Source organism: Canis lupus, chromosome 20 (assembly GCF_048164855.1).
Source record: "Canis lupus baileyi chromosome 20, mCanLup2.hap1, whole genome shotgun sequence".
Taxonomy (NCBI): Eukaryota; Metazoa; Chordata; class Mammalia; order Carnivora; family Canidae; genus Canis; species Canis lupus.
In genome coordinates this window covers 34,967,793-34,991,062 of record NC_132857.1, presented here as the reverse complement: position 1 = coordinate 34,991,062, position 23,270 = coordinate 34,967,793, and the positions used below count along the sequence as shown (strand labels likewise).

Below are 23,270 nucleotides of genomic sequence, written 5' to 3'. Positions count from 1 at the left end.
AGGCAGATGCTTAACCCACTGGGCCACCCAAGCACCCCTTGTTTGTGTAAAACTCATTGGCAAAGTAGCTTAAAAAAAATCTTAGAGAACCTAAACCTTGCCCCTCCACCCCAATTATTTTAGATCTTTGTACAGTATTTATTTGGCCAGCACTATTGCATTTCTCTTTTGAAAACCTAATACTTTTAATTATCCACCTGGATAGAAGGGCTTTATTCTTTTAGCTTCTAGGTGAAATCTTCCTGAAGCGTCTGCAGCTGGAGAGAAGGGGCGTCCTGAGCCTGCAGCCTGATTAAACGACCTCTATGTTCCCTTCTTATCTGTGAAACATCTGTGATTGTAGTATTTCTGTATAACAGATATCCTTTGAACGAAGCGTATTGATAACGGGAGCGTTCATAAATCATGTTAAATTGTAACTTCAGAAAGTGAAGGCTGGTAAAAATAGCTTTTGTTCATCCCAGCCAAGTTGAAGGTTGCTGGAGTCATCACTGGGCGGACTGGACACTCAGCACAGCTCGTGTCTCCTTTCGCCCTGTTTTTGGCTCTTTTCCCAATTGCTGCCCTAATTTATGAGTTAGTATCTTCCTTTTCTTTCATCCCACCTCTCCGATCGCCCCTCTCCTTCCCTTCCCCTCCCCCCCCCCACTCTGGCTGTAAAAACAGGAAAGGATTGGAGGACAGTCATAGTGTGGATTAGCTGATCCTATTCTTAGTGGATTTTTTCAGGGGGGTACCTTTACGCATACTTGCAAGTTAAGCTTTTTTAAAATCTAAAAATGATAGGTGCTTATCCATTAAGTTCTTCCATTTTTTCATGCCTAAGGGGGTTCTGTACCCCTTTCCAAGGTGGAGGAGCGTGTGTGTGTGGTTTCTCCTGCACCACCATGCAATTCTCTGGCACCAGCTGGGTGTCTACATTTCTTTCTTTCTTTTTTTTTTCTTTAAAGATTTTATTTATTTATTCATGAGAGAGACAGAGAGAGGCAGAGATGTAGGCAGAGGGAGAAGCAGGCTCTCTGCGGGAAGCCTGATGTGGAACTTGATCCCAGGACCCTGGGATCACACTCTGAACCCAAGGCAGATGTTCAATCACTGAGCCACCTAGGTGCCCCCCTGGGTGTCTACATCTCAACTTAGTTCTGGCACTATCTACCTGGAGACAGCGTCAGATTCCACACATTATGGTCCCGGTCCCACAAGACCACACCCCACTTCAGATGGCCGTTGCAAGTCCAAATTGTTACCCGAGCTTCTGACTGACTCACTGTAAATCAGAGGTTTTCGTTACCCCTTGCTTGGGTTTGGTTAATGTGCTAGAGTGCCTCACAGAACTCAGGAAGCCCATTTCCTCAGTAGGTGACTGCTTTATTACAAGGGATATTAAAGGATTTGAACCAACAGCCACATGAAGAGATACACAGGGTGAGGTCTTGAACAAAGGAGCTTCTGTCCTCATGGAGCTGGGGGCCCACCATTTGGTACATGGAATTATTCTGATTCCCCATCCTGGAATCTCTCCGAACCTCCTTTTGGGTTTTTATGGAGGATTCCTTACATAGACGTGATTGATGAAATCATTGCCATTGGTGATTGAGTCAACCTCTGAGGTCAGGGGGTGGGATAGAAGGTTCTAACCCCCTGTTCCAGCTTGATTCCTCTGGCAACCAGCACCCATTCTCAGGTGGCCTAAAGGTCACCTCATTAGCACAAGCCCACTTGTGGTGGAAAAGCTTTATTATGAATAATAAGACACGCATTTCACCTTTGTGACTCTGAAGCTTTTATAGGAACTGAGGACCAGTTTCTATAAAAAGAGACCATATGTTAGAACAAAAGATGCTCCCATTGGCTTTAGCGGTCAGGAAATTCCGAGGGTCTGGGGATCTGTGAGAGAGACTGGATGCAGACCAAATATATACGAGAACTAGATTTTGGCCATCTGAAGAAGCAAGTATGTATTTCAGTGTCGCATCCCCCTAAATAGTTCCAACATCTAGCCATTTTCTTCAGATCTGCTGTCATCCTCTTAGGCCACCATTGTCTCTGGCATCTCTCTCACATCTGCTCCAGGCCCTTCTATTTTTCCACAGTCTCACGAGAGTGAGCTTCTCAACGTGCAGGTCTAATTATGTCACCCATTTGCTCGAAGCACTGCAGTGGATTTCCAGTGCCCTCAATAGTCTAAAATCCCTAAACTGGTGGGTGTACAGGGTTTTAGATGATCTGGCCCTTTCCTTTCTAACATAATCTCATCAAGCAGACTCTGTCTTTCTTTCTGCTCCAGGTAGCCTCAAGGGCTCCTTCAGTTACTTGACTGTACTTGCTTTCTCTTGCTTCAGGGCTTCCTAAAAGCAATGCAAGAAGAGAGTAGAACATGTAGAAAGGAGACCAGGTAGGAAAGCACATGGCATATTCATGGAACTGAAAGAAGGCAAAGCTGGCTGGAGAAGGAAAAGTTTGTGTAGGGTCTTGTAGGCCATGGTGGATAGCGGGTTTGGATTTTATTCACGTACGCCATTGAAGGGCTTTACACTCACTTTTATTTGTATTTTTGGAAAATTTGCAGTAGAGACTATATGGGGAATAGATTGAAGAGGAGCCACGATGAGTCATTTAGGAAGTCGTGGCTGCTCAGTGGTTGGTGTCCAGGCCTAGGAAGAGATGGAAGAAGCAGTTGGATCTGAAACCAGTAGAATTGGTCATGAACTGAGTTGGGGGAGAGGCAAGGGGAAGCAAAGATAACTCCCAGGTATTTGGCTTTAGTTAAAACTTGGATACAACTAGTTACTTGAGTAACTCCTAGGTGGGGAATAGTGGAGGAGGAGCAGATTTGAAGTGGAGAAGGAAGAATCAAGAATTCTCTTTGGGAATGTTGGGTTTGAGATTCTCACAGGACACCCACACAGGTACAGGAAGGTGGAGGGAGAGGGGTCTGGAGGTCAGGAGAACGGTCTGGGCTGCGTTCTAAAGGTTTGGAAGCTGCTTGTAGAGCCCTGGAATGGATGAGGTCACTCATCCAAGCGCACGAAGGATGTAAGACCCAGCTCTGAGGAGGACTGATGACATTTAGAAGCCAGGTAGAGGAGGAAGACCCAGCCAACAATGCTGCCGGAGCACTGCCAGAGAAGCAGCAAGCCCCGTGGGAGAGTGTGGTGCTCTAGAGGCAGGAGGGACAGTACCTGGAGGGACAGTACCTGGAGGGAGATGCCAAGAGGGCTGTTTGAACTGACCTACCATGGGCCTTCCCCTTTCCAGGCAGCGTACTCTCCCAGGTGTTACATGCTCCTCTGTAAAAGGGGAAGGGCACGGGAGAGGATGAAGAGGACAGTTGTTATTGGAGTTTCTTGGTGATCCTGACCAGCCCAGTTTCAGGAAGTTGTGCTGGGGGAAGGAGCCACACTAGAAAGGACTTTGTAAATGAAGCAGTAAGGAAAGGGTGGGTGGGTGGGGGGGAAACTTGTTATGAAGAATGGGGTCCTTGGGCCAGAATAGTCATCTGGGAGTTGGTTGGGCCAGAATAGTCATCTGGGAGTTGGTTGGCAGTGCTGACTCTTGGGCTCCACCCTAGACCTACTGGATCAGAATACACATTTTGACAAGATTCCTCAGTAATTAAAGTTTGAGAAGCATTGGTATAGATAACCAGGGCTACAGGGAAATCATGTCACTAGCTAGAGGGACATATGGTGATCAAAGGGGTGTGTGTGTTTACGATGAAGATTAAGTAGAGTGTCTGCTGTTGGGGATGATCCTCAATGGAGGTAAAGACGGATTAATGATGCAGGAAAAAGGGGATAATGGCAGAAATGATGTTTCTGGGCATGGGGGTAGGGGTACATGGAGTCCAGAGCCTGTGTGGAGTGCTTGGTCTTTGCTAAGAGCAGGAGGGTGCTGTCCTTGTAGAGAGAGACAGGAAGAGGTGGGCATGGATGCTGGGAGATTTGTGGATTTGGTGGAGAAGCCCTGAGGGAGTTTGTCCCTGATGGCTTGTGTTTAGGAAAAAAGAGGCAAGATCATTTGTCGAGAGGGAGCATTGGGATGGTGTAGGGGAGATCACAGAAAATATCTAGGCAGTGTAGAGTGAATGCCCATTCCTGGTTTGGGATCATAAATGCATTTAATGTGAGGCTTCACAGCTGCAAGATTCTCTTTACCTCTCCAGCAAGTTGGCTTGCCAGATGCTGGGGCTGGAAGGGAATGAAAGGCGTAAGGCGGGGACTGTTGTCAGCCAGAGGGCTTTCATACTGTGAGATGTGAGCTGCAGAAGGAGGGAGTTCATGCAGAGAGAAGGTTCTGGAAGTGACCTGCAGGCAGAGAACTGTGGTAGTGATACTGTTGGTGAGAATAAGCAAGCTAGAAGGAAGGAGGAGCTAGAAGGAGGGAGACGGAGGCTGGAGACCTGGAGGAGACAGCTGTTTCTGATGGTGATAAAGTGTGGGGCAGCAGCACAACTGTGTTATGTAGAATGGGGGAAATAATTTTCAGAGAAGAGGTCAAGGACTCAGGAGAGGCTGTGCTCTGTGACAGGTTGTCCATATGAACATAGGAGTCCTGAGGAGGATGACAGGAGATGAAGTGGAAAGGAAACCTATGAACTGGAAGCAAATACCACCAATATGTGAGGGAAGTGGTGAGGTCCAGAGATGACGTGAGGCCAGCAAGGTGCAGGAAAGCAAATTGCCCACACCTTGAAGATCCAGGCTTTTTTTTTTTTTTAAAGATTTTATTTATTTATTCATGATAGGCACAAAGAGAGAGACAGAGACAGAGACAGAGATGCAGGCAGAAGGAGAAGCAGACTCCATGCAGGGAGCCCAACGTGGGACTCGATCCCGGGACTCCAGGATCATGCCCTGGGCTGAAGGCAGGCGCTAAACTGCTGAGCCACCTGGGCTGCCCAAGATCCAGGCTTTTTGTGAGAGAAAGGAAATTATTTTTCTGAAGTAGGTCCTCTACTGGAAGTGATGGTTGGGGGAGAAAGGATACTTCTTTCTTTTTTTTTTTTTTTAATTTTTATTTATTTATGATAGTCACAGAGAGAGAGAGAGAGAGGCAGAGACATAGGCAGAGGGAGAAGCAGGCTCCATGCACCGAGAGCCGGATGTGGGATTCGATCCCGGGTCTCCAGGATCGCGCCCTGGGCCAAAGGCAGGCGCTAAACCGCTGCGCCACCCAGGGATCCCAGGATACTTCTTTCTTTCTGGCCCTGAGGCACATGGCTAGAGAGGAAGATGGAGTCTATTTAAAATAGACTCAGGGCACACCTGAGTCTCATGGGAAGCTGAAAGGTAGAAGAATAATCTTGGAAGAGGTAGAGGGTCTTGAATTGTTGGCAGGTGTTCTCCTGGGCCTGGGTGGGATGGGGTGGATGGGAATGAATCCTTCCAGAGCATGGCTGCAGTCCTGTTGGGAAGGGAGTCCTAGTAATGAGGGAAGAAGGACACCTGCACTTCTGGTGGGGACTGGGTAGAGGATGTTCAGCAGTATGCTGCCCCCTTCGAGAGGGTGGACTCTGTTCTGGCTCTGTAGCTCCCCAGTCATGGGTTCCCTAACCCTTCATACACAGCCCAGCAGGGAAGACAATGAAGGAGTATTTCTTCCCCCCCGCCCTTTTTTTTTTTTAAAGAAAAAAAAAATATTGATTTATTCATGAGAGACACAGAGAGAGGCAGAGACATAGGCAGAGGGAGAAGCAGGCTCCGTGCAGGGAGCCCGATGCAGGACTTGATCCCAGGACCCTGGGATCATGCTCTGAGCCGAAGGCAGACATTAAGCCACTGAGCCTTTCAGGTGCCCTGAAGGACTAGTTTTGTTAGAGAAATTTCCAGAGCTGCTGGGGGAAGATTTAGGGTAGGTCCTGAGATGCCCACTGGCAATGCTTCTGAAGATAAGTGACATTGTCTTTTGGGTGACAGAGAAGAGAGAAGGGTCTGAAGAACCTCTGTTGATAATACTCCTACTCTTGTTTCCACATTGACAATGCTTCTGAGGCCCTGAAGCCTTTTGTATGAATTTTCCCATTTGTTCCTTCCCAGTTACCTTGAAAGATAGACGGGGTGAATATTGAGGCCAAGTGGGGTGGACTGACTTGCCTAGTCATACAGTGAGTGAGTGACTGAATGAGGTCCAGAGGCCAGGCCTCTTCCTAGTGCAGTGTTCGGGTCTGGTGTCACCTCGGCAAAGGACTGAGTCTTGGCAGAAGAATCTCTCTGGCCTATGCTTGTCCTTCTTTAAGGACTGGCAGCTCATCCTGCCTTCAGATCGGTTTGGCTGCCAGACCATTTTCTTTCTCAGAACTTTCTAGAATATCAGAATGATGTCCAAACACCAGGTCAGTGCTTGAGTACTCAGAGCCAGGTGTTTTTTTTTTTTGTTTTTTTTTTTTTAAGATTTTATTTATTTATTCATGAGAGATACGAGAGAGAGAGAGAGAGAGAGAGAGAGAGAGAGAGGCAGAGACACAGGCAGAGGGAGAAGCAGGCTCCATGCAGGGAGCCTGACGTGGGGCTCAATCCCTGGCCTCCAGGATCAGGACCTGGACTGAAGGTGACGCTAAACCACTGAGCCCCCGGGCTGCCCCCAGAGCCAGGTGTTATGATAGGTGTTTTCTCATTTAGTCTCCATAATTACCCTGAGGATACACATCCTCTGTGCATTTTATAGAGGAGACTCATGCTGAGAAAAGCAACTTGACTAAAAGAACGAAGGGCATTGGCTGCCCAATGGCAGACTCCAGACTTCAAGCTGTTTTCTCTCCTGTCCCACACTGTAGTTGGTATAGAACTACTTTAAAGATTTTTTAAATGAAATATTTATTTGAGAGATAGGGAGCAAGAGAGAGAGAGCAGGAGTGGGGGGAGAGGTAAAGGGAGAAGCAGACTCCCCGCTGAGCAGGGAGCCCGATGCAGAACTTGATCCCAGGACCCCGGGATCATGACCTGAGCTGAAGGCAGACGCTCAATCAACTGAGCCACCCAGGCGTCTGGTATAGAACTACTTTAAAAAAATTGTGGTAAAATAGACATAGTATAAGATTTGTCATTTTAGGAATTTTTAAAAAGTAAGCTCTACACCCAGTGTGGGGCTTAAACTCATGACCCCGAGATAAGAGTCACCACATGCTCTACTGGCTGAGCCAGCCAGGTGCCCCTCTGTCAGTTTAGTGATTTTTAAGTGTATAGTTTCTGTGGCATTAAGTGCATTCACAGTGTAGTGCAATCACACCACCATCCATCTCCAAAACACTTTTCATCATCCCATTGTGGAACTCTGTGCTCGTTAAACACGAACTCCCATCCTCTCCTCCCCTGGCCCCTGGCAACCACTCTTCTTCAGCTTTCCATCTCTATGAATCCACTCTTTCTGGTGCCTAAGAGAAGTGGAATTATATAGTTTTGTCCCTTTGTGGCTTCTACTGGCTTACTGCACTTAGCCTCATGTCCTCAAGGTTCATCCATGTTGCAGCTTCTGTCAGAATTTCATTCCCATTTAAGACTGAATAATATCCCCTTATATGGATAGAGACCACATTGGGTTTTCCATTCATTCATCAGTGGACACTGGTTGCTTTCACTTTCCGCTGTTGTGAACAGTACTGTCATGAATGTGAGAGGACAGATCTGTTCAAATCCCTGCTTTCCGTCCTTTGGGGTATATAAGAACTGCTTTTTTGTTATGTAGTTCCTCCTAGAACTTGTCCCATAGTTGCCTGTGCCTTTCTCTCTTTAACGGAATTTTTAAAAAGATTTTATTTATTTATTCGAGAGAGAGAACACAAATAGAAAGGAAGGGCAGAGGGAGTAGCAGACCCCCCAGCTGAGCAGGGAGCCTGATGCAGGACTCAATCCCAGGACCCCAGGATCATGACCTGAGCTGAAGACAGACGCTCAACTGACTGAGTGACTCAGGAGCCCCTTCACTAACTTTCTGATTTTTAGTTCTGTGTTGATAAAAATTCCAGTATTTCACATGGTGTTTGAAGGTCTTCCCTACCCTACCTCAGTTCTGTAATGAGCTTTAATTTTTAAAAATTTCCAAATATACATTTTATTAATAAAAATTAGAAATTTCATATATGTAATAAAGATCTGTCATTTTTGTTAACACACATACATGTTTGTGTAAGTAGAGACAAAGTCTGAAAGGATAACATTAAAATGAAAATAGGAGTTGCCCCTGGGACAGTTAATTGTGCGGGAGTGCTGACTGCTTTTCAGTAATGGCTTGAATTTTCTAGAAGCCATTCTATTCCAAATTTGTTTACTAAAAGAAAATGTAAACTGTTCTTACCAGTGAATCACAAATCTTCACTACTGCAGTAGAAATAACATATAAAGATGTTAAAATATACAGAGCTTTAAAACTAGGGGTGATAATGGTAGAAGTCACATGCTGCAGAAGCCAAATTTTCAAATCCTATATAATCAAATTTTTGCTGATTATCTTTGGGGCTCAGAAGCCAGACTGCTGGGTTCTAGCCCTGCTGTAGACTGGGTAAGTGACCTTGTAATTCTCCAAGCTCTGTTGGAGTGCGCGTGATATGCTAGTTGGTGCTGTAGTGGAAATAATAGTAGTACATCCCTGAACTGGATTGTATTTGGGTAAGTAACTCAGAACAGAGGCATGTGTGCTGGTTCCAAATTTTGACCTTCAGCTACTGAGAGATGAAGGGGTTCTGATGTCTCTGAGGCTGCCTTTGCAGCTGAAAGGAACAGAAGTGTATATAAATTGGTCGACCTCTCCAAGACCAGTGAAAGCCCCAGATAACACTGGGGGTGAGGGTATGGTGGGAGAGGACTTTATTTCATAAATAGGTGTATACTTCAAAAAAAAATCGGAGCTCGCAAATTACCTCCCGCTTGTAGTTTAGTTGCTTAAGAAGTCTAGGAAAGTCATCATATAAATGAATTAGCTTTTCAGAGTTTACCAGTTACCAAATATCCTCTTGAGACTGGACCCATCAACCCAGATGGAGAATTCAATTATTTTATCCAAGTACTGAGCATCTCCTAAGTACCAGGCATGCTGGGCACACAAAGACGAATGGGCAGCCCTCAGTGTCGTGGGACAGATAGACTTCATCTAAGAGGAAATGACCAGTTTACATCTCAGTGCCACAGTAGGCTTATCGGCAGGCCCCGGGGCCCACTTATGGGAGGGTCAGCCTTGCTGGGGGACATCCAGGAAGGGGCAAAGGAAGTATTTAGGCTAAGTGTTAAGTTACGGGTAATCCTCCATCAGGAGGAAGAACAGTCCTCTTAGAAGGAATGACACGTGCGTAAGGGTACAAACTAGAAGCAGAGTGCTGATGATGAGCGACTTCAGAGCTCTCAGGTTTTTGTTTTAGTTAATTTAGGGGTGTGTGTGTGTGTGTGTGTGTGTGTGTGTGTGTGTTGGGATGTGTGTTTTGGTGGGAGAACATATAAAGAGATACTCATTAGGGAGCAGGAAGACCTAAAACAAATTGCCCTCAGCACTCTCAGGAGCACTGATTTAAGTTATTTTGCAGATTTGGTTTCAGGGAAAAAAAAAAAAAGCAAAAGACTGGAAAGGAGCTTAGATCATTTAATTCAACTTCCTTATTTTTATAGACATGGAAACTGAGTCATACATGTATAACAATATAAAAAGATTCTATCCACTGGGGCTAATGACAATAGCATTTGCACAAGGGGAGGGGAAAATTGAGTTTCCTTCTTTAAGAGAACATGTGTAGGCAAGGCTGAGCAACAAAAGAGAAGCTCCGAGAATATGATGACATATTGTGTCTTTTCTGGGACTGTCACTGCCCAAGTGCCCTAGTCAATGAAAAGCAGTAAGAAAATACAAATTTACCAAATAGAGAAGTCAAGACCGAGTGTCTTCATTTTAATAGAAATATTTAGTAGAGGTTCAGTCATAGCCCTGGTGAGTTTGTGTCCATGGAGAGATTGTTAGGCAACCCATACACATTCTTCACTAGGTGACCAGCAGTAAGTACCAAGGGCTGAGAGGCTCTGAGCCACGTATTGTGTTATTCTGGTCACTGACCCCATCAAGTTGTGCTCACTCCTGCAAGGGGCTATGGCCCTTTCTCAGAATGCAAAGTCCTAGGAGAGATGGTCAGTCCAAAAAGTCACTACCAATTGAATAATAATGAGAACCCCATAATAAGTTCAAATAAATACTTAAATAAGAACCTTAAGAGAGTCAAAGTCTTCAGTGATAAATCCACAAAAGCTTAAAAAAATAGAAATTAACATCATCCATTTGCCAAGCTTGGCTTTTGGAACGAGGAAATGATGGCTTAAACTTTTTAGGCTTTTGGCCATCAGTAATGGAAATAAGAAATGGATGAATCCAAGTGTTAAGTTTGCACAGTATTCTAGATTTTATGATGACCATAAAATTGAGTAAACTTTATGTTCTTTAGGTTGAAGCATGGTTTATACCGTAACAGGGAAATAGTCCTAAGACTATTGAGTCCACAAGAGTTTAAGAAGGGAAAGGGCAGACCTGGATACAGGCTTCCCTTAATAGTAGTGTAAGAAATAAGCAAAAAGTATGCAGAAAAAGAAGGGAATTGCAAGCTGTGATCGGTTAAGTGAAAGAAGCCAAGGGGCCGACATGGAAGATGAGAGAGGGGCTATCTGCCGTGCAGGAGTCCTGGAAGACCTCTCTGAGGAAGTGACATTTAAGTTGAAAGTTGTATAGGAAAAGGAATTGGGTTTGTGAATGATGACTGTGGAAAGGCTCAGGGTTGGGAGGGGCAGCAGGGGAGAGGTGGGAGAGGTGGAGCCTAGGGATGGGGGAGAGAAAGTGGGTTCTGGAGACTTCAGCTGAGCCTCTGCATCAAGCTTTTACCTGGATATGTGGTTACATGAGCCAATAAATATTTACCTTAAGCTACTTTCAGTTGGGGTTCCTTTCATTGTGGACCAGACCCCTAATCATATAAGGGGGCAAAATATTTGCATTGCCTGGAAGCATCTTCAGCTCATGCCTTATTCATGCAGAATGAAGTATTTTTGTGTCATGATATTTCCCCTCCGGCCTTTCCTGGGTCCAATTCCCTGGACTTGAATTATGTGTGCTTTCAAAGTCATTACGTACAGTCAGTTGGGACTCCCTTGGTTGGAAGTGACAGAAACGTAAGGGATATGAGCTCACACCACAAAGGGGGATTTATTGGGTGGACACCAGTGCATGTCACTGACTCAGCAGGGAAATGAAAAAGCAAGCCAAGGAAGGGGCCCAGGATGAGGCCGGGACTCAGGAGCAGCTGCAACCAGCCCCTGAATGCTGCCAAGACTGTTCCCGTGTTTCCTCCCCCTGTGCTGGCTTTGTCTCTGCTTCTTGCTGTAGGTTGGCTTTCACCACTTGCCAACAAAACATAGCTGCCAGTTTGCAAAAATGAGCGGCCTGCAGACATGCTTTGTTTGCTCACAGTGTTTTTAAAAATTGATTTAGTTATTAACATTTAAAGAGGGAGATTTTACATAAAATTCCAAATTACTGGTATCTCTTAAAGAATCAGAAGTTTGACATTCCTGTCCCATCAATGAGCAGGTGCTTCTTTTGGGAAGGGCAGTCCATTGTCCAAAGGGCCACAGGAGAGCTGCTGTGCTCTTACTTGGGCCTGGGGCTCCCTGTCCCAGCTGTTGCCATCATGGACCTAGCTGCTCGGTATTGACCCATACCCTCCTTTGGGGCAAGTGCCCTCCTTGGGATCAGTCGATTTGTCCCAGGGTCATGGCCACATACTAATCTGGCATGTCTTACCTCCCTCACCCCTCTCCCCTGTCCTGTAATAACCATGTAGTTATTACATGTGGAGAGTTACAGTTTCTAGAAAAGAGAGGCTAGATAGACAGTCCCTTAAGTTGCATATTTGTGTAAAGTTGTGTGTTATTTAGTGAAATCTTTTTTAAACTCATTTTTACTGATGTATGTTTGCCAAAAGGGCCTGTTATTCTCAATATACTTAACATACTTTAAGTAGTCCTCTGCTTTTTGATTTTGGAGGTGAGCTGGAAGGCTTCGGAGAAGCCTTCGTGGTAATTCAGTCCTGTGAGTGTGTCCATTAAAACTAAGCATTTCAGTTGGAATTTATGATGTAACAGGGCTTAGCCATTTGTTTTTGTAGATGATCCAAACTAGGATTGCAAAAAGTTGTTACAGATGTGGTAACAATCTTCCAACCCTGATTTAGTAAAGGTTAAGACTTAGATATTGATAGAATTTGGTAAAGTCTTTAAAAAAACTTTTCCTGGTTTTTAGAGTTTCTCTTCTAACTTGTGAAAATCCAAGAACGCATTTTCAAATCACAATCACTTTTTTTGTTTCTTTTAATGTATTTCCTTTTTCTTTTTCTTAAATGTATTTCATTATTTGAGTCTGTCATTTTAAGCCTTGATTATTTTGTCTTATCTTTGGTATTGTGCTATGCTTTCCCAAGACAATCTTTTAAAAAATTTCTTTCTCATTTCCTCGGCTCCCCTATTTCTGAAGGCTTTAAAACTCTAGAGTGAAATTAGGGAAATTAATGTACTTGAAGTTGAAGAACAGGAGTTTAGTAGAAGACTATATATAGTGTGAAAAAGGCCTATAGTTAGGAGAGAAATATGAAGAGGAAAACATTCACTTGTGGACTGATTGAAAAGTAAATGCCTCTCGAGATGACTTTAATATATTTTTTTTAATTTTTATTTATTTAGGATAGTCACAGAGAGAGAGAGAGAGAGAGAGGCAGAGACACAGGCAGAGGGAGAAGCAGGCTCCATGCACCGGGAGCCCGATGTGGGATTCGATCCCGGGTCTCCAGGATCGCACCCTGGGCCAAAGGCAGGCGCCAAACTGCTGCGCCACCCAGGGATCCCCTTGAGATGACTTTAGATTATATTTCATCATCACCATCTCAATACTAGAAAACTCATGTGAAAACGTTTTTTTGAAAACTCCCCAAAAATTTTGAATCAGATTATGATAAGTGAATCAGTTTTCTTAAGATGGCAACATACCATGGCCCTTGCCAAAACAAAGGTGGTAGGAGAGTGTTCATTGTGAGACTGTTGACTAATAGAAAATAAGAATTTCATGTGAGGGGCACCTGGGTGGCTCAGCGGCTGAGTGTCTGCCTTTGGCTCAGGTCATGATCTCGGGATCCTGGGATTGAGTCCTGTATTAGGCTCCCTGCAGAGAGCCTGCTTCTCCCTCTGCCTGTGTCTCTGCCTCTCTCTCTGTGTCTCTCATGAATAAATAAATAAAATAAAAATAAAAAAGAATATCTTTTGAAGGTCGGTCCATAGTGCCATATGTATTCTACTTAGAGAATTAAGGGTGAGAAAATGGCTCCAACCTTAGTTAATGAATTCAGTTAACATTTAAGTATGTTTTTTGTAATAGGTCATGTGTAAATCAGTGGTTAAAAGAGATACAGGATCTGTTCTCAAAGAGTATCAAGTCCAACGGAATGGTTTCAAAGCTGGGCATGAATTGGAATCATCTGGGCAACCTAAGAACATAGGTGTCAGAGCACCATACTCCTGAATTAGAATTTCTACGGGGGTGGGACCCAGGCACCTAAATTTGTCATTATTTTTTATGAATTTTTAAGTGTGAAAGTTTTCAAACATGTATGAAAGTACAGAACAGGAGCACCTGAGCGGCTTAGTGGTTGAGCATCTGCCTTTGGCTCAGGTTGTTGCCTTGGGGTCCTGGGATTGAGTTCCACATCAGGCTCCCTACAGGGGAGCCTTCTCCCTCTGCCTATGTCTCTACCTCTCTCTGTGTGTCTCTCATGAATAATAAATAAATAAATAAATAAATAAATAAATAATAAATAAAATCTAAAACAAAAAAGTACAGAGAACAGTATAATGAACTACCTTATACCTGTCAGTCAGCTTTGAAAATTATCAATTCATGGTCAGTCTTATTTCATCTGTATCCCAACTCCTTTCCCCCTTGATAACTGAGGCAAATCCCATATATCATTTCATTTGTAATGAGATTATGTTAAATTACTTGGAATTTTTAAAAACAAGAATTCCTTAGTATTATCAAATCCAGTCAACTTTCAGATTTTCCCAGTTTTTGTACGTGTTAAGGATCCAAATTGATGTCCTTTATGTCTCAGTTCTCGTAACTTATGGCTTCCCACTCACTTTATGTCTCAGTTCTCGTAACTTATGGCTTCCCTCCCCATCTCTCTTTCATCTTGCAATGTATTTGTTGAAGAAACTGGGTGGCTTATTCCACTCTGTTTTCTTTTTAAAAAGATTTTATTTATTTATTCATGAAAGAAACAGAGAGGGGCAGAGACATACATACGCAGAGGGAGAAGCAGGCTCCATGCAGTGAGCCTGCTTTAGGACCCAATACCAGGACCCCAGGCTCATGACCTGAGCTAAAGGCAGATGCTCAACCACTAAGCCACCCAGGTACCCCTCCACTCTGGTTTTTATGTTCCTGATGGTGTGTGCCTGTGTGGTGATGTTCACCATATTCCTGTCTCCTCTATTTTCCATACATCAGCAGTCAGATATAGAAGCTTTCTTTGCAAGACTACGTCTTGATGGTTATCTTTTTCAAAGTGCTCATAATGTCAAGTTGTCTATTTTTTTTTTCTTTAAATAATGTTAGCAGCCTTTGATTTTCAGGGCTAGATTTTCTTAATCTGTGAGGAATTTCAAAATGGTGGTAGCCCAAATTCTGTCATTCTTTGATTTGTTAGAAGATGTTGTGAAGGGAAACTTTGTTTCATCCATTAGAGTTGACCCTTGAACAACGTGAGTCTGCACTGTGTGGTCCACTATATGTGGATTTTTCTCGGTACATACAGTTCAGTGCTGTAAATGTATTTTATCTTCCTTAAGGTTTTCTTAACATTTTCTCTAGCTTACTTTGTTGTAAAAATACAGTATAGATAACTACATATAACATACAAACTATGTGTTACTTAACGGTTCATGTAAGGCTTCTAGTCAACAGTAGGCTATTAGTAATTAAATTTTCGGGGAATCAAAAGTTATATGCGGAGTTTCAACTGTAGGGGGAGGGTGGTGCCCTAAGGCCCCCATGTTGTTCAAGGATCAGCTGTATTTAGTCACCTGTTAGTACAATGTATAGGAAAAACATAGTGCATTTTAAATTCTTTCTCTGTCTTTACCAATTTTCAAAAAAATGAGTTGTTTTCCTAGTCCTCCAAAGGTGACCAATAATACTTAAAGTATTATTGTGAACAAATTTGAGGTAATTCAATCCATTTCAGTTGCTATCTTTACTGATCTTTGTCTATCTTTGACCAGTGTTTTCACCTTGTCTCCTGAGTGTGTGTGTGCATGTGGATTGTTTTTAAATTACTATTACTTTTGTAACTAATGGCATTTATTATTAAGCCATAACAAGAACCTCTGGGGAGGGCTGCTACTTTAATGATGTACTGTCTAGAATCAGTGTTCACAATAGAACACTCAAGACATTATTTCATTAATGGAACACTGATGAGAAATGTGGCATAGTATGCGTCATGGAAAATCGTTTAAAATGTGTCCTTGTTTTCATTTCTTGAAACCCTTTCCTCATGATTCATTCATTCCTTTATTTACTCTCTGGGTGGTTCTAGGTCTCTGATACATTGGAGGTCAGAGTTCTAGGTCCTGGTGACATACATAGGAATAGGCCACTATCTCTCTCCCCAAGGAGTGCCTTTAAGACTGCTGACCAATAACCACAGTTTGTCTTGTTAAAATGACAGTGATATAGGGATTCAGCGCAGGAAGGGAAGTGCTGCCAACACACACTGGCACACTCCTGTACAGTCCTTCAGTTTGTTTTTTTTTGTTACAACTATTGAATAATTTGGTGTTAGATGTAAGAAAAAGATTCCATGTCGATTTTCAATACTAACAGATATGACATCTACTGAGTAGGCAGTGTCATTGCGTTTTACTTTTTCATTACAATCCTTGCAATCCATCTGTTTCCTGTGTTACTTCATATTTGAAAGCACTGCTTTTTTTGGGAGGGTTCTTCATGACCCTAATTTAGATCAGATTGTTCTGAATTTGGATCGTAACAGGAAGTGTTGTGAATAATTGGGATTTGCCTTGACACTTAAGTAGTGCTGCTTGTTAAAATGCAGACTCTGATTCATAACTAATATGTGGAGACTGTGCAAATATCCTGTTCCTCATCCAGATCTCCCCTTTAGATTTAGCATCTATTAATGATTCTTGCCCAGACCAGTCTTTACTATAATTATTAGAAAAATGTTGATTTTCCAACTCAGATGTACCCCCTGCATTTATCGGTCTGCCTTTGGCATTCTACTAGAAGCAAGAGCTCTACCTCTTTCCTTGTTTATTTAATACCTATTATAGGTATGGATTCATTAATTCCTAATTTTTCAGTGGTCTGTTGTCATTACTGTCTTTAATTGTTTTGGTGCTTAAATTGTCCCAGATTTAGGATTGCTTTCCTTTTGGATTCTTATTTAATTATTAAAAACATGGATGATATTTTGGGAGACTGAAGTATTATGATTATGGCTTATTAGCAATATCTAGGTTACCTTCAAGTTATATTATCTGGAAAAAAATGCTGAGTGCAATTCTTTGCATGTGTACAGTGTCTAAGAATTTCCTCATATGCTTTTGTGGGCTATATTACCTAGGACACTTGAATTTTATGAGAGGGACAGGAGGAGTAAGTTTTCCTCTGCATTTTCAAATTCTCATTTGATTTTCTTGATAACTCTGTTACAGACAGGGTGGCTTTTTGACTCTACCTACTAACTCATTTTCTCCTAGTCTCAGTTTAACCAAAGACTGATGATTATATTAGCCTATGGGACTAAGGACCACTAGAAAACACTCCTTCCTCCTAACATGCATTTGTGTGGTTTATATATTGTGATTTGCTTGAATAACTTTTCTTCTCAAGTGAATGTGTTCTAGTCTTTGAATTAATGCTGAATGGTAGAGAGCCCTGTCTCATATTAATGTATCATAGAACATGGCGTAGGAAAAGCATTTCCCAACACTTGCCTCCCTCCTGAACCATTGGAATGAAGTTTTTTTAGTTTGAGGTGTCTCATTTTTCTGTATGGGAGTATGTGTGTTTATTCTTTTTCTTTTTTTAAAAAAGATTTTATTCATTCACGAGAGACAGAGAGAGAGAGAGAGAGGCAGAGACACAGGCAGAGGGAGAAGCAGGCTCCATGAAGGGAGCCCGACATGGGACTCCATCCCCGGTCCCCAGGATCACACCCTGGGCTGTAGGCGGTGCCAAACCGCTGTGCCACCAGGGGCTGCCCTGTTTATTCTTATTGATCCAATGCTTTACGTGGTCACTTGGGCAGGGGTACACACCTTGCAGTGGCTTCCTATTTCCTCCCAGGTAGGTTTCTCAAGATGGGATCTCACGCTCGTTTATAGATGAAACTGTCTTCTCAATATCATGTGATACCTGGTACCTGCTATTATGTTTCATGCTTTTTTTCCTTAGCATGTGCTCTCAGTTATGGGTGGAAAGCTCCCCTCTCTCACTCTTTGTCTGCTGAGTGAACTCTTCTTCAATTCTGGAGCCTTTCCTGATTCTCTCTTCCCAGAGTTCATTATGCTTTCCATTATGTCTTGTACTGTGTTCATCACTGAATGTGAGAAAGTCTATTAAAATGCTTTAGTTGTATGTCTTTCCTTAGGGGATTAAGTTTTCTAAGGCAGAGACCCACGGCTTGGCACAAGGTAGCACTTAAATGTTTTTTGGACAAAAAGGAATCTAACTGCTGTGCTTTCCTGTTAGTAGGTGGAGACATAGTAAAGGGTGTTCACTGGTGTGTTTCTCAAGTTCCTTGTAAAAGACTTCTGACCCAGTGAGAGCCATGCCAGGATTTGGTGTTATGGGCTTTCATTCCCCTTATGGAAAGTCTGTGTTGTGGCTTCATGTATTGGCCAGGAACCCACATAGTTTGTTGAAATGATTTAGGAGGATTGCTAACCCTTTAGAGAGAGTTCTGAAATTGTTAGTGAAGGCAGTGTGTTTGTGTGTGTGTGTGTGGGGGGGGGAGAGTATGATTGCTGTGTAAAAAATGATGTCTCCGCCAAAGTCAGGGATGAAGTGTACTGATGTCTACAGCTTACATGGAAATGCATCAGAAGAGTAAGATGGATTGATGGATAGGAAGAGGGATGCCAAATAATGGGGATTGTGGTAAAGCAAATGGAGCAAAACGCTAACTGGAGAATCCAGGTGGTGGGTATATGGACTCGCTGTGCAGTTTGCTCAACTTTGCTAAAAGTTTGAAACTTTTCATATAATGTTGGGGTGAAAAGGATACTTGTATTATTTTTTAAGAACACTTTTTTTCTTTAAGAACACATTTGTTGAGTAGGCATATCAATTATAAACATTAAATCATCAGCATGCACTTCCTCAACTGCCCTGCTTTGTTTTCTTCCTGTTATTTCTCTTCCTCTCTTTATCAAATCCACTCTTTCAAATCCCAGTTCCTACGTTGCTCCCTTTGGGAGAATTTGCCTGACTTTCTAGTCTGATTTAGACATCCCTCCTTTGTGTTCTCAGAGCACCCCTTGACTTGCATCGTTCTGCCACAGGATTTATTAAATTGCTGGACTTAGAGTTTCTTGAGTCAAAGACCATGTTTCTGGAACACTCTCAGTACAAGTAAGAACAAAAACAACAGGTAGACTGACAGTGGCCAATGTCAGGAGCCTGGAGGGGCATTTCCAGTTTCCAGGATTGATTTGGTCATGGGCACTTGGCTAGCCCTTCTGCTTTTATCCTGTCTTTCCCTTCATCAGGTCAAGTTGACCAAAGCAGTTATGTAGGTTGGAAATATCCACTGTGGTTATTCAGTTTTTGAGCACAGATACTTTGGCAGACGTCTTTAGATTTGCTGAATAGTCTTCAGTTCATTTATTGTGATTTCCTCTAGGGAAATTGACTTTGTTTTTGGAAAATAACAGCTCAGAATTAGATAGATGTCTCCATGGGTTTGAAAACCTCCCGCACCCCAACCTGGAAGATTATTTCTCCATTTTCATACAACTATAATAATTCACAGGAGCAAGGTTGCTTTAAAGAAATTATGTGATGGATAGTCTGGAGGTTCCAACCTCATGCACCAACCTTAGCTCTCTGGAAAACACTTGTGGACCAGAAATTAGGTCAAAAGTTGTTTCACTTTCCTAAAGTAAAGCCTTTTGGGGAGGCCCACGCCTTATCCCATTTATTCTATTTTAGTCACAATTCAAATGTGCTTAATTATCTAGTTAATTGCTTAGAACACTTATTAAAAAGCACATAATTAGAAAAGGAGCAGTGGAAAGAAGACTGGCATAGGCAAGTAAACTGAGGGCTGTGAAGGCGCAGAAGAAGCGGACATCTGATCCTTCTCACAACAGCCCAAGGCTGCTCACATAACTGATTTCATGCTGATGATGGTCCTTAAATCAAGGAAAGGTTTAATTCTGTTCAGTCTGCTCTGAGGAGACAGATGGATATAATACGTGAGAGAGAACATGCCAACTACACAAATATGATCTCAAATAGGTCTTATATATAGGAATATATAGATTAGAATACTGGCAGGATGTCTACTGTTAATAGTGAATATCTCTTCCTGGCAGACTCATAAATGATATTTTTCTCTTTCAGAGACAGTTTAGATATTTCTTAAATTTTAAGTCATCTCTATACCTAACACAGGGCTTGAACTCATAGCCCTGAGATCAAGAGTTGAGTTCTCCACCACCTGAGCCAACCAGAACCTCCTATTTCCTAAATTTTCTATTAAGAATTGAAAGGGTTCCGAGGATGCCATCCCAAAATATGCTGGAGGCATATTGAGCTGAAGGCAGTTGAAAAGTAACAGACCAAAATAAGATTCTGTGCCTCCCCTTTCTACCAGGAAGGGCAGAGCTATCCTTGAGAGCTGAAGATTCTTAGCAGCCCAGAGAAGGCACTGGAGGAGCCTGCATAACACACCCCACTCACCAGTTCTTATCATCCATCAATTTCCTTTATATAGTATTTGCCTTTCCATAGTTTGTTACCCCTAGAACTGCAGAGTCTTTTGTTTTTTGGTCTTGTCACTTCTCTATAAAATTTATTATTATTTTGTTAAGATGCTATGTAAGCCGAAGTTCTAACCACCCCATTTGAGTTACTCATCACTGAATTTGTGTGTGTATGTGAGATGCTCACAGTAATAAGCTCCTGTTTGTTTTTCTCTTGTTAATCTGTTTTTTGTCAGTTAAATCTTCAGGACCCCAGCTAATGAGCCAAAGATAAGTAGAGAAAAAAAAAATGATAGGTTTTTTTTTTTCTCCCCTATGGTTTTATAACTTTTTGTTTTAAGTACTTAAAAAATATTTTAGACATTCAGAGGGGTTCTTGTTCAACTCCTGGTCTTTTGATAATGCCATTTTTCTAATATTTTGATTTTGGCTTTATTAAAAATGCTCAAATTATGGGGCACCTGGATAGCTCAGTTGGTTAAGCATCTGACTTTGGCTTAGGTCATAACCCCAGGGTCCAGGGATTGAGCTCCACATTGGGCTCCCTGCTCAGCAGGGAGCCTGCTTCTCCCTCTTCTGCTTCCCCTACATATGCTCTCTTCTTTCTTTGTCAAGTAAATAAGTAAAATCTTTTAAAAATGCTCAAATTATACTTTTTATAATTGTCCAAAAAGTCCTGCTTGTTATGGATGTGGACTCCCATGTATGGTGATTTTCTTAGGTGTGTTGTAGGTTGGAATTGTGGACTCCTACCTGTGAGTTTTAGCTATGAGTATCCTGATCTCTCAGTGTATGTTGTCCCCCTAGAGAGGTTTTGTTAATCATTCTGCCTTGTGTTCTGGCACCATGACCAGCCTGGGACTGCTTTTTATGTTAATTTCTTGGCTTTGGAGAAGTGTTGTGGTCACATATTTTCTAGGTACACTTCCATGCAGCTGGGGCTCAGTCAGACAGACTTCCTTGTCATTGTCTCCCGTTGGTCAACAAATGTTTTTCTAGTTTATTCTTTACCTTAAGTGTGTTCCTCCAAGGGCTTTCGTGTCTCAGTTCTAACTCCCACCTGGCCTGAGCATCTGGTCTCCTAGCCCTGTGTGTTTGTGAAATCTGAAGTTATCAAGAACAGCAGCTATTCAGGACTGCAGGAATAGCAGCTCTTACCGCCCTGAGTTTTTGCACTACCATAGGGATTTTCTTTCTTTTGAACTGAGCTGTGCATGTAAGAGAACTTTTCAGTCTTGAGCGTCCACTATAATCACCTGGGAAGCTTTTAGAAGTCCCATGCCCAGGATGCATGCCAGGCCAATTCCATCAGAATCTCTGGGGTGGGACCCACACATCAGGATGTTTTTAAAGCTACCTAGGTGATTTCCATTGTGCAGCCAAGGATGGAAATCATTGATGTAAAACAATGTTGCTTTATTTTGCCTGGATGATTTATGTGTGTGCTATATGTATTAATTTATTGTTCTAGTGGTGATGTTTTCAAGTTCCTTTGTCAGCAGTAATGGAAATAGGAGCCTATCATACTGTAATTAGAAAAAAGTTTTAAATCTTAAGAAGTTAGAATTGCTAGGAAGTTAGGTTTGCTAGGAAGGAAATCAGCCTTTGTTAAGTTCCTACTGGGTGCTAGGCACTGTGCTTATTAGGTCATTCACATGTGTTGTCTTATTTAATCCTCAGGAGAATCGAACAAGGTAAATGGTGGTTGGTTTTTGTAGGTAAAAAACTGGCTTGGGGAAATCAGGTAGTTCTAAGTCTCCCAGCTCACAAATAGCAGACCCGGGCTCAGGCCCATGAGATGCCCAGCCCCACATCCTTTTCTTTACCCTGTGGTCTATGTAAAATAGGCTTTTCCATACAAATTGATTAAAATAAAATTTGGCACTGGAGTTAAAATAAGTTCCAGGTATCTACTTGGAAAATTTTATCTTCCCATTAATTCCAGGGACCCTCATCTCTTTTTAAAAAATATTTATTTATTTACTTATGAGAGAGAGAGAGAGAGAGAGGCAGAGACACAGGAGGAGGAAGAAGCAGGCTCCATGCCAGGAGCCCGACGTGGGACTCGATCCCGGGACTCCAGGATCGCGCCCTGGGCCAAAGGCAGGCGCCAAACCGCTGAGCCACCCAGGGATCCCCCCCTCATCTCTTTTTATCTCATGTCTGATTGTAAACTGATTTTGACTAATCAACTGTTAATTATAGGAGAGTTTAGCTCATTTTAGTTCATCACTTTAAATGCACTTGGGGAAAATAATTTCATTCTTCTTTTAACTCTGTCATGTGCCGCATAGGGGTACTTATTATAGAAGCTGCACTTACCCCTCCTCTTCTTGAGCACTTCCATGGCCTGTGTGGGGGGCTGTGTGGGTGTGTGTGTCAGGAGGTAGAGGTACAAGGGGAGGTGAGGAGTAGAATAAAGGGGTGGAGATTGAGGTCCCTGAGTGCTGGTGTTCTCTGGGGCTCCAGATGACTTGGGGTAGGGGTGAAAGGTGGGACTGGGAGCTCTTTGGTCACTCTGCCCTGGGTGAAGCACTTTGAGGATATAATAGATTTTTAGTGGCAGGTTGTCCTTCCCCTCCTGCTCCAGTGATACACACATTGGATGTGCATACCTATTTTTTTCTCTCTCCATTCTGCTTTCTCTCTGGCTCTGCTGTGGTAAATGACTTGTGGGGTTGTTGGAGGGATTGTTTTATCTCTGTGGAACCTAGAAGATTTATTTCTCTATTGAAATGTCTGGGTTAGGCTTTTCTGGTGCATATGGATTTCATTTAATTTTAATTGGGTAGAAATCAAACTGCTTCTAAGTCTTTGTCTTGTTCATTGGCAGCTCTTCAACTAGGTCTTTTGTTCGTGTGTTGCAACCTTAGAAAATCAGCAAGATGGCTGCGAACAAGAGTAAGAGCCAGAGCTCCTTGGCCCTTCACAAGGTGATCATGGTCGGCAGTGGAGGGGTTGGCAAGTCAGCCCTGACTCTTCAGTTCATGTATGATGAGGTAAGACATGCCAGGCACAGGCGGCTTTTGTCATGGAGTCCGCTGTAACAATGTCCCTTTTCCAGCTGTGTCCATGTGCTCATTGCCTCACACGCATGGATGATCATGGGGCAAATTTGTGTTAACATGGTTTCTGAATAGCTTTTTAGGGGGTCTAACCAGCATAAAACTTTGCTGATTTTTGGTAAGGAATTTCAACTGTGGCAGGAATGTGAGGGGGTCCTTGCTCGCACGATTCCCATCATCC

General features: G+C 42.8%; 1 protein-coding gene across 4 annotated transcripts in view; it reads left to right on the top strand.

Moving 5' to 3' along the window:
* Positions 1-23,270, top strand: part of RALB (RAS like proto-oncogene B) — a 47,872-nt gene that overhangs the window by 3,846 nt on the left and 20,756 nt on the right. For all 4 annotated transcript variants that reach the window (XM_072788867.1, XM_072788865.1, XM_072788866.1 and 1 more), the window contains one exon: positions 22,858-23,023. In XM_072788867.1, the coding sequence (XP_072644968.1) occupies positions 22,910-23,023 (114 nt within the window). In that variant the 5' untranslated portion in view covers positions 22,858-22,909. The remainder of the gene's footprint in view (positions 1-22,857; positions 23,024-23,270) is intronic.